The sequence below is a fragment of the Pelmatolapia mariae genome, linkage group LG18 (assembly GCF_036321145.2).
Source record: "Pelmatolapia mariae isolate MD_Pm_ZW linkage group LG18, Pm_UMD_F_2, whole genome shotgun sequence".
Taxonomy (NCBI): Eukaryota; Metazoa; Chordata; class Actinopteri; order Cichliformes; family Cichlidae; genus Pelmatolapia; species Pelmatolapia mariae.
Window position 1 is genome coordinate 6,989,812 of NC_086243.1, and position 19,973 is coordinate 7,009,784.

Genomic DNA, 19,973 nt, shown 5'->3' on the forward strand with positions numbered 1-19,973 from the left:
GCCTCCACTAGGTAATTGACTTTGAGCTCCAGCCAGCCAAATGGATGCTTTATTGTCCCATGACTCCATGACTCTTATTGCATATTCCCAATATCGAGAGCTAAATTTGACCCTGGACTGTGGCAACGAACCGAATGATGCCTTTGTGACTTTTAACAGGTTTGCAAACACAACGTTAGCATTGGGCAGCAGAATCAGCCTTCCCATACCCACTGACATCAAACTCTGGGAACAGTGTTTTTTTTGTTTGTTTGTTTTTTTCATTTTAATTTTCCAGGGGAAAGGCACGGACACAGGTCTAGATTAGGTTCCTGCACTAGGATCGAGTTGGTAGAAAAACAGATACAGGACACCTATGATAATAGAATTAGTATGCTTATTAAGTGGGGGAAATCCTATTCTTGCATGTGCTGAACTTTCTGCATGCAAATAGGGAGAAAATGAGAACCAAGCTGAAAAGTAAAGTGCATAAATATTCAGGAAGGCACCCGATCCAAATAAGACCCCAATCAGAAATCAAGGACAAGAAGAATTGAGCATCCTGTTAAAGTTGCTGCTGGTTCACCGGTGGAAGGTGACACCTTTACCAATAATTTCTCTCATTATCGGCTTGCCAGTTCATTTGTACATTTCAGGGATGCAACTTTTTTTTTTCCACTCCAATGTAGAATTTCTGATTGGACAAGTTGATCAACTCTCTGAATTTGGACCCTCACAGGTTACTAGAAGGCTAGTTAGTTGATCGACTTACATTGCCCATATTTTTTTCTTAATATATTCCACTCACTCGCTCTTAGACAGCTCTCCCTATCATCTGTGCAAACTGTTTTGATATTTATAGAAATCCAAACCGTGCCGAATCTGCTCGGGTGCTTATTTATATTTGCAGTGTATGATTTGATTTAACAAACGCTAATGTGCTTGTGTTTCCATACGGCTGTATCGCAGGAGGTTAAGCTGCCGCGGTAAGTAAATCTACAGCCTTAATATAGTTGGAGGCCACATTATTTGATTTCTATGGAACTAATTCAATGATCCCTAAATGGAGTGGGAAAACTCTAACCTTTTATAACAGTTTGAGGAATAACCTTTATAGCGTGGTGTGTGTATATTTATCTGTTAAAGACAGCCTCTATCCACAGGGCAAAGTTGCCAAATGGCTCGATGGCTACCTCGTGTAAACCCCGCTCCTTTTTAATAACTGATGGAGGTGATGACAGAGGTTCTTTAAGGACATTTGGCATTCTGTGGAAGGCCCGGTTATTATAGTGTTTAGAAATAGAAAAAGCAGAATTGTACTCCTGCCCACGATCATGCCATTATCACTTAGTGAACTAAATTCTTAACTCCACTAAATCCACTGAGCACGATCACCTTCACGCCATGTCGCGTCTCCCACTTGATTGAACTGGCCCCTTCCAGAATGATAATGCCTTTATCAACAAGGCATGAGTGATTTCAACAGACTCAATAGAAATGACAATGATGCTGGCTATCAGCCAGTCTCCTCAGCAACTAGGCATTATCCAATTGAGCATTTGAGTTTCTGCAAAGGTGGCTGTGACATTTTATTATGCTGCTATCAAAAACCGGAGGGCCCAGATAATCACTCAAAATTGTTATTTTAGCTGTGATTAGAGCTGACCTTGCCAAGGGAAATAACTGGACCAAAATTGCGAGGAAAAGTAAACCTGTATCGAGCAGCTGTGACTAAGAGAAATATTTACGCTGCTGCTTTCATTATTTTCATATGCAGATTAAGCATCCAGGGATGTAGTTGAAGGTAAACAAGCCCTAAACGCTATTTACTCAACTTTCTATTTGTAGAATGGCATTAAATGCATTTCTAGGGAGTAAATATTTATGATATAACTTCATATTATATCATAATGTACATAACACTAAGTGCTGTTATAAAAGCCATGATGTAAGTTATATAAACAAGGGCCTTTCACCATTTTACTTTTGCTTTTGGCATTATCTTAAGCCAAGCCCAGATTTAATCTCTCTCAAGCTTTATGAGCTATTAAGTATTTACCCAGTAATGTAGCAACACAAGCCAGGATAGCCAGCAAGGCAGCTGTACTGAGCCCAGGGGAGGGCAGTGTGGACTGCTGAGGAAGACACACCGCTTCTCTCTCCCAGTCCCATTCGCCCTCGGTCTGTTTGTCCTTGTCTTTCTCCCCGGCTCGTGCCCCTCCTTTCAGGCAGGGACAGACGGACACAGTGACCGTCCCAGTGCTGGTGAGGCCAGACGTCCCATCCCTCAGGACGAGCGGCACGTAGAGGGTCAAGGTGGAGGATGGGGAACGGGACAGTGGCTGGATCTGGGACAGCAACACCAAGCTGGCTGTGGGGCCTGAAGGAGAGTTGACAGATAGGAAGAAACTTTGAGTCCACTGTTAACCGCATGCTACAGTGCTGTTTGCAGAATGGAGGCAGGACGTTCCAATTTGGAAATTATGCCCAGAAATGAATGTCCTCATGTTTGCAAATGCGCGACTGCAGTCAGCTGGTGACGGGTTTGTACCACAAAGGAATGGAGCAGGCAAAAATATTTAGCCTCTCTTTTATTTTTACTATTTTCGTTCACTTCCCTTCTAATTTGAGCTACAGCGTTCCACAGCAGAATAACAATGATACTAATTTTACAGGATGAATCTACTAGAGTGTTACAAATTGGGCAGACAGTATATTTTTCGCTGCCGCAGCCAGACGCTTCATGATTTATGGCTCCAGATAGGCTGCAAAACTTAAACATAAATTCTAATATACTTTCACATTTAAAATTATTGTTTGAATAATGTGGTGCCATTAGATCCATCTGTACGATCCTTTTCAAAGACTCCCACACTTGTCCTGGTTAATGACACAACAAAGTATGTACAGAAGAAAGCCTGTACATCCAAAGCACTGACTTTTAGAACACACTTGTATGTTTTCATGAAAGGAATACATCACAAGCCCGTTTTTTTTTTTTTTTTTTTTTAAGATGTTGTAATGGACATCAGTGATGAGAGGCTCACATACAGCAATTTAAAAGGACAGAGAGCAGCAATAACAAAAGAGGTAATGGCCTGTATTGATCTGACTCTCACTTTTGAGAAAAAGAACTGCGGAGGATCTGTGTGGGAGACGTTTTTAGAATTACACACACAAGGCCACAAAAATATAGCCGCTGACACGAAAGCAGGTTTTCATTAGCATGAATGGCACTGGGAATGAAAACATGACAAACGCGATTATCAAAAAGATCTTCAGCGATCCAAATGATAGATCAAATCATTGTCTTTTTAAACAAAGAAAGTAATGTAGCATTTTGTCAGACAAGCTGTCCACACGGGAGCTGAGGATGATCTTATTGTCTCTGTGTTCTACTGTTGGATGACACATCAAAGAGGTCTTTGATTTCACATGTCACTGAGATTATAATACTCATCCATGATCTGGCGAGTTAACTTGGTTTTGTCTGGTTTAGGAAGAGTTGGGAGTTTGGTCACCAGTTTGGTAGTAAAATTAGTCAAAGAGTAGTTGGATCTTCAGCTGCTGACGAATGTAAGCACATATCTTCATCTGGCAGGGGTGGGGAACTCCAGGCCTCAAGGGCCGGTGTCCTGCAGGTTTTAGATATCACCCATACCAGGCCTCTGAAGAACTTCAAGACATGTTGAGGAGGTAATTTAGCCATTTAAATCAGCTGTGTTGGATCAAAGACGCATCTAAGACCTGCAGGACCCTTGAGTCCTGAATTTGCCCCATCCCCGTCTTAAGTTCTATATTTAGCATATTTTAGCTAATACAGCTAACTTAGTAGACAATCAAAGCATTTTGCAGCTAAAAAAGCACTTTTTTTGGTCAGAATTAATGTAGAACAAAACAAAGTACTATGACTTAAAATGAGAGTGAATGTTATCCTGTGTTTGCTGGATTTTCAATTGGACATTTTCAAATTCCCCGTATTCGCCATATTGTGTTTACTGATGAAGTCAAGGCTGAGAAATTTGTTGCCAAGATACACTCACAGACCACTCGATTAGTTACATCATGCTACTTTTCCCTCCAGAACTGCCTTTATTCTTCATGGCATAGATTCAACGAGGTGCTGGAAACATTTCCTCTGAGATTTTGTTCCATATTGAAATGACAGCAGCAAACAGCTGCTGCACATTTGTCAGCTGCACCCATGATGTGAATCTCCAGTTCCATCACATCCCAGAAGTGCTCTTTTTGATTTAGATCTGGTGACTTTCATGTTGTTTACGCCAAAATTTTACCCGACTATCTGGATTTTGCAGCAGAACTTGAGACTCATCACGCTAAGCAAAGTTTTCTTTTTAATCTTTTATTGCCCAATTTTCTTGAGTCTGTGAAAACTGTAGCCTCAGTTTCTTGTTCTTAGCTGACAGGAGAGGCACCTGGGTTGGTCTGGTAGCCCATCTGCTTCAAGGCTGACCGTGTTGTGCATTCAGAGATGCTCTTCTGCATACCTTGGTTTTAACAGTGCTTGGGAGTTACTGTTGCTTTCCAATCATCTTGAAGGAGTCTGGCCTTTCTTCTAAGGCCTCAACAAAGCAACCTTTCTCTTTTTCAAGTGGGGGGATTCAGATTTTGTGGTATTATTTCAGTACATCAGAATTTTCTGCCGCATTCAAAGTTACTTAAATCACCTTTTTTCCCCATTTTGATACTCGGTTTGAATTTCAATAGGTCATCTTGACCATGTCAACACTGAATGTCATGCGAGTGGCTGATCAGAATACATGTGTGTTAATGAGCACTTGAACAGGTATACCTACAACTAGTACACCTGTTCAAGTGTCCAAGGTGTGCACATGGAATACTATATTATACACTTCAATATGCTACTGACATCTTTAGCTAATATGACGCACAAATCAAACTTTCAAGTGGAGAGAGATGAGCTGTGTGCAGAATGCATAAGCACACATGAAAGTATTCTGTGGAGTTTTTATCTGCTAGTGGTGCAATGTTTTGATTTGCATTACTGTCCTCAACCGCAACTGTGCAGCACATACCAACTGAAGAGCTTCACCGATTTCATGCTGTTCCACAACAGTTTTTGTGTCAAAAGAAAAAAATGTAGCAATGCAGAAGCAAAGACGTGAAAAGAAAAAAGAATGCCAGCTGATGTAATCAGGCCTGCACGCTTCAAAATATTGAAAAACGTCACTTTTGCAAATGTTTTATCTTTTATTCAGCACGCCGTTAAGGCCTCAAGGAAGCAAACACTGTGTTTTTGCACTGACTCAAAGTTTACACGAAAACTCCACAGGTGATGCATAATTGCAAAAAAATGTATTTGTGAGCCAATTAACTTGTTTTTGTGTAGAGAAATGTAAATGTGAGCTAAGACAACAAAATTCTTGTGCATCCAATTTTAGGAGACTAAATATTTGTTCAAGGATGCAAAAATATCCCCACACATACACAGATTGATGCGAACAGTTACACAGAAACGGCAGCACATTGCATCCCTGAATTAAAATAGTCATATCAAATGTATATTTGTATGATATTAAAGGACTATACGTGTGTAACTGTGCAAAACAAAGAGCGAGGACACGACAAGTGTTCAGGGGGAAAAATGCACAGAAAACAAACAAGTAGCTAAATTAAATTCAGTTGACGCTAATAAAACGAAGCAGCTTTGATTTCTTCAAAAGCTTCTCAGTGGAAATACTAAGTTTACATGGTCGTGGGGAAGAAGATGGATGTAGAGGATATGGGAAGGAAAACAAGAGGGACGAACAAAAGAGGGGAGGATAACAAAGCAAAACAATGGGGCCACCAGACATGGGAGATGGATGGTAGGAGACAGAGGCAGGGACAGAAAAAGGGAAGGCGACTCAGAGAGGGAGTGGTTTTGAGAGGATCGTGAAAGAGAGAGAATAGAAGGAAAGATGAAGATGGGAAGAGAAAGGCAGAAAAAAATATATATATGTGGGATTAAGGGCCTTAGAAAAGTGGGGGGAGAAACAGTGTATCTGCCAAGGGAGGAGCAGACAAACAAGAATTAAGAGAACTACACAGAGAAGGAAAGATTGAGTGCCTACCACCGCTGTCCCTGACGCTGAAGTTGAGGGCAGCGCTGGACTCTGGAGGGATGCTGAAATACACGGTGCTGTCATTCCCACCCTCATCTCTATCAATCGCCCGCAACACCTGCACCACCTGAAACACAGAGATAGAGAGCAGGGGAGACCGGGTGAGGGGAGGGCGTGAATGAATGTGTGTGAGTGCGTGTGTGTGTGTGTGTTTCGAGGAAAAGCATAGAGAGAGAACGTTAAAGGAGGAAGAAAAAACACTTACACGGAGAGAGCTTTTAGCTACAAAAACAAAAAAACATTAGCCGACACTGGCAGAATGAAAACAAGTCAAACAATTAGCATAGTGACATAAGTGAACTGTGTTTGATACTCACACCAAATAAATAACCGTGTGTGTGTGTGTGTGAATCCCCTTTTTTGTAAATACAGTGCCGTGCAGCTTTCGGTGTTGTAAAGGCATCTACACAAGTCCTCATTGGCAATCTTAACTAAATTAATCTTAAAGAAATCTCCCACAGACTGAGCTGATGGGTAATTTCTTTTTAATGAAACTCTCTGTTCGTCATTATGCAGGGCGCTCTTTCAGGAACGCTTTCGAGTGCTTGATACGAGACTCAATGCGGGGATGAAGGGTGCAGCGTGCTCTTTGAGTTAGTCGATGTCTGTAGGCCTTGAGAAGATTTGCTAAGAACAGTTGCATTATGTTATCCGATGCTGTGGGTGAATATTCAAACAGGCTTTGCCTAATGGCGTGTCATACAGAGATGTGCATATACTACCCCAAACACACTGGGAAGACATCATAGCCTTTCTTTTATGAACTGTGTGCCGTTCACTCAATTGCAGCATGCACAAACATGAACATCACAGGCAAAAACAAATCAACGTCGTTGCCATAGAATCACAGATTTCGTGGTGACACAACAAAGGCATGAGCAGAGCAATGAAAACACCAGTGGAAACAAAAAAAAACACACAACAGATGGGCCACGACACCAAAATGATAGTGACGGAGCCAGCATGGCAAACGGAATATGGAGGCAAAGAAAGGAGAGCTAAGCAGGGTTTCCAAGGGGAGGCTGAAGAGCAAAGGGATGATTTCTATAATTGAGATAGGATCGAGTGAGAAAAACACGATGCAGAGAAACAGACAAGAACACAAATAAAGCAGGAAGGAGGGAGGCAGCCTGAGAGGAGGCTCGAGTTTAATTACAATGCAAATAGCTGCTGCGTTCTGATAACAGGCCATGGAGGATTCACCTGGCTCCATGGTGAATGAGTATGCTGTAGCTGCATGTGGCCATATCTGAAGGGACACAGCTTTGTTCTGCCACACTCTATATGCTCCAAGCTGAATACTCGTCGACTGTTTGTGTTGTAATTATATGACTGCACATGAACATTAAATACAAAGTTTGCATAATGTTTTGCATATGACATAGTAACACTAATTTATTATGAATATGTGTATAATTAGTGCAAAATGTGGCGTGTGGTGGGCTGTATGGCTCAAGAAAGGCTTTGGCCAATATAAAGAAGAGCGCACGGTAACGTTAACATTTACTAAAATAGTGCGGCCATTGAGCTAAGTGACACATCGTCAAGATTAGATAAGACAAGTTATTTAATAGGAAGCTAACTTGTCTGGATGTTTACCAGGTTTTGTGTTTATGGTATGAAATTTGGGGCTTTGAATGTAAATCTAAAAACTGTAACTTCTAAAATATGTATGTAAAATAATCATTATTTATTATTTTACAATTATTATTAATTATTACATTGATTATCAGAATTGTTTGATTATTGGATGATTAAAGTTCATCCAGCCACAGCTTCTCAGGCTTCAGATAAAACTGGTTTTGAAGCTTCTGCTCATATGTATACATAAAAAAGTCAGTCTTATCTTATCTTATCATATCTTATCTGATCTTATCTGATCTTATTTTAATATAAAATAAAAAGGTGAAAACAATGAATATGCTGAAAATGTTAGCTTCTTTCTGTTCATTTAAAATTTACTGAGGCTAATAACGCTAGCAGTTTGGCCACGAACCAATGGCCACTGGTTGGTGACTGTAACCATGTGATCAGTTATGTGACTTTTGTAACAAAAACTGTATTCAAACCAACGATATGTAGGATTTGACTGAAACATGTGAGGCCATAATATTAGCAGTGCGTCTAAAAAGCGTTTTCAGTCATTTTGCATGTCTGACAGAACAGCTTCTACTTCAGTCAGTCCAGATGTCTACTCTGGCTTTTACATTCTGATTGCGTTATACCCCTGCCACTCTATTTGTAAGCTTTTACCCATGCAACTGCAGTGATTGTGTGTTGGGTTCTGACACCTCGAAAAACCACGAACGCCACACATGTAGACACAAAGACAACACAGCTGCTGCTGCTGTGTAGTCATCACTTAAAGTCTTTTCACATCTTCTTGAAAAATTACAGTCTTTAGCACTGCTGGCAGTCCAAGTACCTAAACTGAGAAATATGTAGTGCCAGAATGTAGTTCCAGGAATAACCCGGACTTGTTTACTTAACATTGGGACTATCGTGTTTTAGTCAAGTATTTTCTTTAAAATGAACATTTTATATACACTGGAATGGAATGGAAATAAAGACCTCAAGTAGTTTAAACACATACTGACCTGTCCGATGGAGGAGGAGTCACACATGGCTGTGTTGTACTGCCTGTCCAGCTCAGGTGCATTGTCATTCAGATCTAAGGTCTCTATTGCAACTAGAACTCTGGAGACTTGGCTGGGATTGTCTGAAAGAGCCAGAGAAAAGCATATTAGAACGTAGCCTCCAAAATCACGCACACACAGCTGTATAAACTAAATAATATGAACACAGTGTCAAAACGGCAAAAGACACTAGTGAGTACAATACAAATACAGTGGTGCAAGTCATCGGTCCATTAATCCCATGCAGTCGTCCTCATAGGCATAATCAAGTATTCCAAGACTTTGTCCAAAAACTTCACATTACATCACATTAGTGAGCGTACAATTGGCTAAATAAACAGCAGTGCATTTGGTTTCATTTGGCTTGTGTTACAGCTCGCAGGCTCCCAGCTGGAGTATGACTGATGCTTCCATATCAGTTAAAATTTTCCTCATCAAACTGTTCTTTTCATAGCCAGCACTTCTCGCAGCATAAAGTGTGTGTGTGTTTTCTCAAGAAAGAGAGAGAAAAGGCAGAAGAGGGATGCAGAAGGCAGCGAATCTGCATGCAGTTACACAAGAGTGCAGTTTAAATGGATTGGCATAAGGTCCCCTACACCCCATTCACTCGGCTATACGCACACTTGAACATGAAGTTCTCACAAGCCGCGCTCGAAACACATGAAGTTAGCATTCTGAACACTCATCATTACATTTTAGGCAGCTATGACACAACCCAGGCTCACCAGCACACATCCTTTATCTAGGCAGGCAACCCTGAAACACATTGGACTACACTTTCTGTAAACCGAGCCACACACATACACACACACTCACATTCATAACATTCCCACACCATGTTTTCAAACCAACAGCAGTAACACTGTGTCATGGATGACAGCAACTGGTTCCCATCGCTGAAAAGCTGAAAATGAGCTCTTGCTGTAATGCCACAGGGTGAGCTGGCCTGCCTGTGGCCATGGCAGGGCTCCTACTGTGCTTTATGTCAACACAGTCTCCAACAGTCTGTTTATTAGATAGAGCTCATTATTCAAGACAGGCACTCAGTGTGCTGCCGCCACAGTCCTACCAACACATTGCTGCCACAAGGAACCCTGAGTAGATTTTAAGTAAAGATTAAGTTTGTCCGGAACAAAACTTGGCAGCAAAACAACTTCTTTTTCCTTGAGCACAGCAGACATTGGATGGAATTCTCCAACAATACTTCTACTCATAAACAAACCAGTTGGATTATTTTTGAGTGCTTTTATGACTTGTCATCTGCCAGACACAGCTACTGGAGCAAAGCCAAGATTTAACAGGATGCTGGTGTTAATTTTAATACGTCCGTACAGCAAACTGAACAAGAAAACAGGTTGTCACTGACTTCTAAAAATACATAAACGCAGAGAGAAAAAAAGTCAAATCAGTGACATTAAAGAAAAGAAAGAAATGCTTGCATAATTACATTAAATTATCCAGTCCTTAATTCATTTGGTTTGTCCAAAACACAAGACGTTGTGTGGTTTTTTTCCACTAACAAAATATCTTCGCAAGTGCGTCCCCACAACATGCAATATTGTGCTCAGCTTGCTCTTTTTGGGAGCTGTGACACCAAGAGTGCAATGGGCTGCGTAAATAAAGATATGTGTTCAGAGTGATACTCTGAGTTAAAGAAGTATGAAGTCACCCTCTCTACAGTAATTAATAGATAAAAAAAGCATTTATAGATTAATAGATGAAAAAAAATGAGTGAATTTGTTTAAATTAGGTAGCTATATTAAAATACCTAGTTAAAAGTAGAATTTTACTATAATACACAAAATCTCAATGTCTTGGTTTGTCTGTAAATGCGAACAGAAGTTGAACAACCAAACTTGGCATACAGATACAACTTAAACCCATAAAGGTTCTTCTCTATATCATTTATTATGTTATCATGTTGCCTAACAGCTGAACACTAACCAAAATTACCCTTTTTTTTAAACATTTATGCATCTATAACACTTTATAAAAGCATCATATTGTTTTCATTTCACAACAATATGATTTAATTTATTCTAGATTATTAAATATATTGTGACGATTACAATATCAATGTGATTATATGATTTGACAAGCCAAATTTACTGTAAAATGGATATGTTCCAGTTACAATAATGTGTTACAAAGTTTATTGAATTATACCCTCAAATGGAAATTCATTCTTCTCATCAATATTATGTTTAAGGTTAATGTCTGGATTCATTTAAAACTGATAAATATTTGGGTTACAATAAAATAACTTTATTGTAGAGTTTGTCATACACATTAAAATCAGAAAATGTCACAACACTACTTCATTTGGTGCTTCTAATAGACATATTTCTCAGGGTCATAGTTTGTGAAGCCGAAAGCTTAAGTAAGCTTAAAAATAAATTATTTACATTTAAATAAGCTGCGAAGGCTGTGCCATCCATTAACTAACCTGGCTGAAGGGCATTTTAAGAAAAGCTGATATGGTGTTATTTACTATTTTTCTTGTCAAGAAATCGAATAAAAAAATAACATATTCTTTAATGATGTATCCTTGTACTAAAATAAGAATAAAAAACTAATAAATTAACCACAAGTTTGGAACTGGATGATATGTTCCGTCATGGCAGTGAAGGTTGTCACATACACACAGTGATAAATACTATACTGCATGTATATTAATACATACACAATAGAAACCAGCTAATGCATTCCTATTTACTCCTGTTTGAGTATGTTTGAGTCTCCCTCCATAAAGGGATGGAGAGGTCAGTAACAATACTCAGCTGTGGCATTTAAACGATGCTCAGTTGAGTGATCTAAAGCGTAGAGTGTAAAGAAAATAACCTCCACACCTGCTTACAGTTGATAAAAGGTAGGATGGATTTGTTGAGCCTGTGTGAATTGCAGCCACAGTTTCTTGTTCTTTGCTGACAGGAGTGGCAACCGGTGTGATCGTCTGCTGCTGAAGCCCATCTGCTTCAAGGTTTGACCTGTTATGCATTCAGAAATGTTCTTCTGTGTACTTTGGTCGTAGCGAGTGGTTACAATCAAAGTCTGCCATTCTCCTCTGACCTCTGATGTCAACAAGGCATGTTCTCCCCGAAAGCTGCTGCTCACTGGATATTTTCTCTTTTTCTAATAAAGCTCTTCTCACTAGAGAAGGTTGTATAGCAAAATCTGAGTTTCTGAAAAGCTCAGTCTAGCCTGCCTGCCAACAACAACCATGTCACATTCAAATTTACTTAAACCACCTTTTTCTTGCCAGTGTCTCAGTTTGAATTTCAGCAGGTTTTCTTGATATCTCCATGTCTGAATGCACTGAACTGCTGTCATATGATTGGGTGATTAATGAGTGTTGGAGCTGGTGTACCTACTGAAGTGGCTGGTATCCTGCTACGTGATGGATGAACAGGTATCTTTAACACATTTATATCCGACAGCAATTTTAAGCTAGTTGTTCTGGAACATCTGTTATTGTTGCCAAGCCTCCACGTGAACAAGCAAAGAGAGTTAAAGTGTGTTATTAGAGGATGTAGGGGCTGAGCGGTAATTGGGCTTACTGGACTATAATTGGCTTTACTTCTGCCAATGTGAATACATTTATGAAAGAATCAACACCACATTAAATATATACTCATTAAATCAAAATTCATTATTAATTAAATTGCACAAATGACAAGAGACAGTTAGATAACCTTAATCATGACTGAAAGCTTCAGAGCAGCTGCTAGTGGAACCTACTGATGCTCTTGCCCCTGGCATTTTCTATTTATCATTTTTTCCTGAGCGAACATGTATAACTTGAACTTAACTGTGAACCGTCTTGTTGCTTGACATCCTACATACTTGGAAACTGAAAGACGTTTACCGATCCCCTGTGCTATCATGTTCTGTCTGCAAATCAAGGCCTGAGTTCGATTTGTTGCTTTAATTCAGTGTTTCCAGTTGAATCCTTACGAGAACAGATCTATTGCGGCATCAGATAACTCACACAATACGGATCAATTGATTCTCTGACGCGCTGTAACAAACTGTTCATGGCGCCAAACAGCATTTCTCTCATGGTTTGATGACTTGAGAGCTAAGCCGCTTAGTAAACTGCATCATACAGTGGATACTGTGCCTTTCAGATAGCGTAAAAAACACAGTTTCTAGTCTCTTAAACCTCTTACTCATCAGTGGTTAAGGTGTCAGAGGTGGGGAAAATGCTAGCTTCATTGTCAAGGGTTAGCTCTAATAAAATAAATAATCCAATGAACGAGTTCTAACGATGTCTCCGGATTAAGTGTTGTAAGAAGAGTGACCTCTGACCTCTCTGGGTGGCGATGACTGTAATGTTGTGCCAGTGCTCACGCTCCCGGTCCAGCTCCATCGCTGTGGTGATGAGACCGGTCTCTGGTGTGATACGAAACAGAGCCTCTGGGTCTGACTGAGGATCAATGGAGAACCTGAAGAAGAGAAAGTTGGGTTTGAGGATATAGACGGGTGAAATGAGGAGAGGGCAGGGAGAAATATCGAAAGAATGAGTGAAAGGAAGATGCAAGCGGGGAAGGCAGTGGGGTGCGGAGCGAAAGAAACAGACAGGGCAAGTGTGTGAGGGAGAGATAAGGAAGTCGGCATTCAAATGGCCAAAGAATTAATATAGTGAGATTATCACAGCTGATAAGAGTTCTTTTGAAGTGCTACCGATTATCTAAATATCTCCATGAATATACCAGCTATCATTCCTCCCCACATACTCGCTTTTAGCACTTCTGCTTTTAATTGGGACACGGTTTTCTGTGGTTTTTACAGACAAATCGCTTGCTTCCCTCCTCATACTATTTAAGACAAAACCCACCGCAAACACAAGCGAAGCACTGGAAGCTGCAAGCGTCTGTGGTTTCTGTCTGGCTCGTGGGAACACTGTGTGGGCATTTGGTTGGCTTACATTTATTTGGTTAGCTCTTATTGTTGTGTCTTGTTTCTTTTAGCTGAAGAGCCTGGTTTGAATTTAATTCAGAAAGCCTGGCTATCCCTTGCTTGTGGCTGGACAAAAAACAAATGATATCCTCTAAAACAGTAAAACAAATGAAGATATATATAAGTCCCAGCACCATTAAATGCTTGATTTGTCTTTCAGCAATAAAACTCCTGTAAAGCAGTTTTGTTATGAGTTCATAAACGGCAAATACTGAGAGGAACATTTTGAGAAATGGGCTTATTTGCTTTCTTCCTGGGTGGCAGATGATAAAACTGATACCAGTGTCATGTTTTACACCAAAGATTAAGTTACAGCTACTATCTCACCATGAAAACTGGAAAGACTAGCTTTTCTTAAAAATAACCTGTTCAAAAGGAGCCCAGGTAGGCTGTTCGCTATCTCAACAGTGAAAAATTCCAGCCTAAATGTATAGGAAGACTACATGTCCTGCTGAAATGCAGAGGCTTTGTACTCTACCTGATATTATTGGTCAGACCAGTATCGGGGTCTACTGCACTGACTCGGCCCACTGTGCAGGCCGGCGGGCAGTTCTCTGAAACATCCATGTGATATCTGGCCCGAGAGAACCTCGGTGGCTCGTCCGCATCCAGGACTGCAACTCGGATTGAAGCCCGATCTTTAAATGGGCCTCGACGTAGGAAGCGGGGGTCCACTATGGGGTTAAGGACCTCAACAGAGAACGAATAGGAGCTCCGACTCTCATAGTCTACGGCCTGTGGAGGAGAGAAGAACGAGGTAAGCTTTACAGTTGTGTAAAATGAAAGGGGTTTTTTTTGCGTAGTATAATCATCTAAGGTTTATGCATTTACATATTTTGAAATGAGCAATAGAGACATTTTTTAAAAGCGAGAAATTATGCAAATGTCACTGTTACAAACATCAGATTTTTTTAACGTGCCTTCATTTGGTCTATTTCTCACACTAAATTTTCCACAAATGACTGCTAAATTACATATCTAAAGCCGAGAGATGGAAAATAATGAATTCTTCCAACAGATAAGAGCTCGCGCAGGCTAGAGAACGGTCACATCCTAAAGCATCTAAGAATAATTTAGAGTGAATAATATTCTGGTTACCTTACATGTTGTGACGTTTGGATTTTTTGAAGCGATACTTTGAAGGATGTTGTGGGTGGATGCTTAGATGGTGGGTTTTGTGTGAAGTCGGAAAAGACATTCATGAGGCGTTGATGTTACAGCATTGCCAATGAGACTCCGGATGCTCAAAAAAAGTTGAAAGGCTTCTTCAGAGCTTCAACGCCGAGGTAACTACTTGTTTGGATGTTGGTTTGACATTTCTGGAGTTGATGTTTGGATAATGTTGACATGCTAAGAATGGATGATGTATATCTGTAGAGTTTAGCTCGAGGAAGCTGAATACTGTGTTGGTGAGAGTTAAAAGTAAAAATACAGAATATTTTGAACTGCAATGTAATGTTTTTTGGTGAATAAAGCTTTACCCTACTTTAAGGAAAAAATTTGTATTAACAGCAAACTGAAGCCCTTTTGGTTTAATCCAGCAATTTTACAGGAATCTAAATGGTCTGCTTCCAAGGTTTTAGGTAGCTTTAAATAGTTGTATAAGCCAAACAAGCCAACAAGTGTGATAGTAATGGAACAACTATTATACAATAAATCTTCAATTCTGTACAGCACAGAAAGGTTTTTTACAGTACACGAATAATTACAGTGGGCACACTGTAAAAATTGTCTTCATTTATTCTATTTTAACAAGTACATTTGTTACAGTGTAGTGTTGCTATGTGCATGCAGACTACACTGAGTAGTTGCTATGACCATTTTATCTAGCTCATATGGTACTGCAGTGTTAGCAAAAACAGTGGGAAGTGTGTTGGTGGGTACCTGACAGGTTGTATATTGTGTTACAATGTTGCAAACATGCTGGTAGGCATAGTTTCAGACCCTGTAAAGTGTATGAAACTTGCATTTGTGCGCATATGTTCATTAGGAGTACAAATGGTTTGGGCTGTATGGCTCTATAAAGAATATATTTTCATGATAAGACCCCCCTCCCTCACATTTTTCATAAAAATGCTTCCGTTGTTTTGAACGCCATCTCTTTATCACCATAGCGACTCTGGTATCACCATGGAGACTCGTACCTGACTCGGAGGAGCATTAAAAATTCCTTTGTATCCTTGCATCTACACAGGTGCGAGAGATTTCATTTGGGATAGGGGTTCAGGCCCCAGTGATTGTTTGTTACAGACAAGTTATGAAGCCTATTTGTCTGAGGTGTCTTTGTGATTGCGCGCCGCTCTCCCGCCAGCGCGGCGCCTCTGAAGCGAAGAGATAGCCTCTGATCTGGTTTGCTGAGATGATTGTTAGTGAGGGCACGGGCACACACAAGCAATCACATACATCCACTGTTTCACACACGCACCCTGACATACACCTGCTGTTGATTACATTTCAGAAAACGAACACGTTTGGGTCTGGTTCAAAATACCTGTTTGAGGTAATGGCAGGTGTGTGTGTGGACTTGTGCGTGGAAGTACAAGTGGTTCTTTGAGCCTGTGTATCCTCAGATCCTCTGTGAGTATCTGAGTGTCCTTAAAAGTAAGTACGCATATAATTCATCTCAGTGTGATTGGCACAGGGAACTATGTTGGACAGGGGATAAATGGGCTCTCTAGCTATGCAGAATTTTCGCTGTCAGATTCAAACAGGAGGAGAGAAGAAAATCATTGTGAGGATCCCACCGGCAGTGGGAATATTGATATCCTCCCTCTCCTTCCTTTCTGATCTCTCTTTTGCTATTTTTCCTTCGCTTTTCTTCTCGCTCTCTGAGCTGTAAACCAGCGTAAACTGCTTTACAGAAAATCAGCGGTCTCAGAACGAGGCGCAGATTGATTAAAAATTATGCAGAGAAAGGGGCGAATTGAAATGCACAGAAATGTAGCCAATTTGTGGAAATATCTGGGCAGATAGAACAAAATAAATACAGAAGAAAAATTGTTACAGAGTGTGTGAGAGAGAGAGACATGGGAATGGTGACAAAGTGTGTGTGCAGAAGGCGGGTTGATGGAGGGAAAAGGTTCTCTAACGGGGTCCCCATTACAGGGAGAGAGAGACAATCTGTCTGAGGAGGAGAGGTGTCACTTACACTGTGAGCACACACTCATCACCCTCCGCCCCCCCTCCACCCAGCACTCCATCACTCCGCTCCCCCTCCTCTGCTGCCTCACACACTCCATCACCTAGTCCCCGACTTACCCGCCCACACCTATCTTTTTTCCCTCCCTGGTGTGCGCGCGACAGGGCACCGGCTCTGACAAACCACAACACACACTCATCCTTCTCCTTCCTACACCCTTACAGTAAGGACACAGCGACCCCACTGTTCGTCTACCTTTTTACTTTTTGATATCATAAAAAAAGTCCTCACTCATGTATTCACATTTACTCGTAAGACACTTGTACACATACATACACATGTCATGTTGGAGGACCTGTGAGGTTCCACATCCAGTTGTTGCAAATGTCCTCTCACAAGGAACAAAGGTTCAAATTCTGGCCTATTTCAAGCCAAAGAAAGCTCATATTTAAAATGGTTTTCCTGAAATTTGACAGAGCATTTTTGCTGTGGATTGCTGACATTAGCTACATAAGCAGCGTAGCCACCAACTGATTGCATGTCACTTGCACAAACCCCAGGCGTCTTCCTTACGCGCCGAATAAGAAAGCAGTAACGCTGACTTCATTTACCCTTGGCTCACCACCTTCACTGAAGGCTGAGACTGTGATTTAGAGCAGCTTGAACTCTTAGCTTAACATTAATTTAAGAAGGCTGTTGCAGAGGTAGTGGAGACCAAAAGAATAGGAGATGGGGCTGAGTGATACACTGTAACAAATTTCCCTGTAAAATTACAGTAAAGTACTGTCAGCCAGATTAGCTAGCATGAAACTGTGATTATATACTGGACCTACTGCAATCTAGAGCAGTTTCTTACTGTAAAAAAAATCTTATAGTGCAGTGCTAGTTAGAATATGAGCGTTACAGCATAATACTGTCAGCCGTTTGGTTGCCATTATACTGTTGTTTTAGTGATCTAAAGTAAAATACTGTACATCTAAAGCTGAACCAGGTCTTAATCTTCATATTCTGGTCCGTGTTGCTTGAATTCAGTTTCTTACCTTTCTTGAACCGCTGACAAGATATCACATTTTGTCACGATTCCCCTGCAGCTTGTACTTCACGGTTATGGCAATCTTGCTGCATTCAACAATTTCACTGTATGCTAAATGAGGTAGTGGGACTTCACACAATGTGAATTTTCTCAATAAGTTATGGGCAGACTGCAGCAACAGAGGGAAAATCAAGTCTGACTTGATGAAGAGAAAGAAAAAATACTACTTGCACATTGTAATCCATCCATCCATCGGTCATCAGTCTTTTGGAAGGCCAGCACAGAGAGACAGACAACCATTCAAACTCACACCTACTGGCTGTTAATCTAATATGTATGTCTTTAGACTGTGGGAGCAAGTCCATGCAAGCACAGGAAGAACATCCCCACACAGACAGCACCAGCCTTCAGGTGGGTTCGGACAGGAATCGTCTTGTTATGATGAGGTGCTAAACCACTGTTATTAATACTTTCTTCCTTAAAGGTGTCAACATTTAAAGCGGGGATGTCAATCTCATATTTGTGGTCTTAAGTGGAGGTTAAATCCCTGATATATCCTAATATTAGAGAAAAAATTGCAATGTAAAAAATAATAATTTCTATAGCAGATAATGAAATAATACTATTTCATTTAATTGTTTATCTATTACTTTCTTAGATGTACTATGAATGTTTTAAGGAGGTCTTTATCAGTAAAAAAAACCTTTAAAAAACAAATGAAAATACAGTTAAAAGTCCAAAATTTGTGCCCTTAACATTTTCCAAAGCCATCCCGTGGGCCATATTGGAGTCTTTCAGGGTCAATTCTGGCCCCCGAGCCTTATGTTGTTTAATTCTAATTCCTGTCCGCACCTTTGAGAGCTGCTTGCTGCATGAAATACAGCATTTAAAAAAAGAAAAGGTTTGGATACCATTGATATAATGCCATAAAGTTGCCTTTTCTTACAGAATGCAAACCAAATGAATATTTAATGTGACCACCCTTTGCCCTGAGAAAAGCACCGGTCCTCTGGATGCCCATGCACAGGTTTTGCTTGGCAGGTAGGCTGTTGGAAGCATGTCAGAGAAGTTGCCACAGTTCTCCTGTGACCTTAGGCTTTCTCGGTGTCTTCTGTCTCTTCATGTAATCCTAGACAGACTCCATAACGTTGACACCAGGGCTGCGGGCTCTACCATCTGTTCTTGTCACTGTAGATAGTTCTTTATGACTCTGGCTGCATGTTTGGGGTTGTTGCGCTGCTGCAGAATGAATTTAGGACCAATCAAATGCCTCTCCGATGGTATTGTATGTGATGGATAAGAATCTAAACCTACAGTATAAATTGCCTGAGGTTTTCGCACACCGTGGTGGATGAACGTGATAATGAATCAGACTTGTTTTTTCCTGAGTACAGAACTGGGTGATTCTGTCTTGTAAAAAACACTGTCAAAGGGAAATGTCTAACAAGGTAATGACATAAAGGGATTGTACACAAAAAAAAAATCAGTAAATGAATTTATTGTTAAGTTAATCTGCTTGTGATGTTTCACCTTGAGTTTATTAGATTTTTTTCCCCAGTAGATTTCCTTCATTTTATATCGCTGAAAATTGACGAATCTCTCTGTTCTACACTGTTTAAATAAAACAAGCAGTTTCAAAACTTAATACTAGGCTTCATTTCCTAACCTTTACAGATATTCACCCAGAAGAGTCAACAAACTGAAAATAATCATTAAATCAGCATCACACACATACATACTTTCTCACTCCTAGTTAGCACCCCCCCTCCGCTTCCCCGCCCACACGCTCTACAAGTGTAACCTCGTGTCCTGTGATGCGGCGCTCCAACGGTCTGTTTTGAAATTCAAATTCTATACCTTTTAAAATTTGCTTCACAGTTAGCAGAAATTAATTAGCTAACCTGCATGCAAGACTGGCAATACATAATACATCTCTCCTCAAAGAGGCCGAGCCATAGGCATGCACGCTTGACTGAGAAAGTGCGCGGTAGTGTGCGCGCGCACATTGAGCGTACTGCACAATAACTGTACAATAACTGTACATTAATGGGCGGCTGAGGCTTCTAATCCCTGAGGAGGTG

The 19,973-nt window shown here is 40.5% G+C and overlaps 1 protein-coding gene across 1 annotated transcript in view; it reads right to left on the reverse strand.

The window, feature by feature from the left end:
* LOC134617588 (cadherin-2B) overlaps positions 1-19,973 on the reverse strand; it is a 152,494-nt gene that overhangs the window by 3,145 nt on the left and 129,376 nt on the right. The window contains exons 7-11 of the mRNA XM_063462882.1: positions 14,199-14,455; positions 13,070-13,206; positions 8,723-8,844; positions 6,075-6,192; positions 2,039-2,359 (exon numbers count right to left, since the gene is read on the reverse strand). Coding sequence (XP_063318952.1) covers positions 2,039-2,359; positions 6,075-6,192; positions 8,723-8,844; positions 13,070-13,206; positions 14,199-14,455 — 955 coding nt within the window. The remainder of the gene's footprint in view (positions 1-2,038; positions 2,360-6,074; positions 6,193-8,722; positions 8,845-13,069; positions 13,207-14,198; positions 14,456-19,973) is intronic.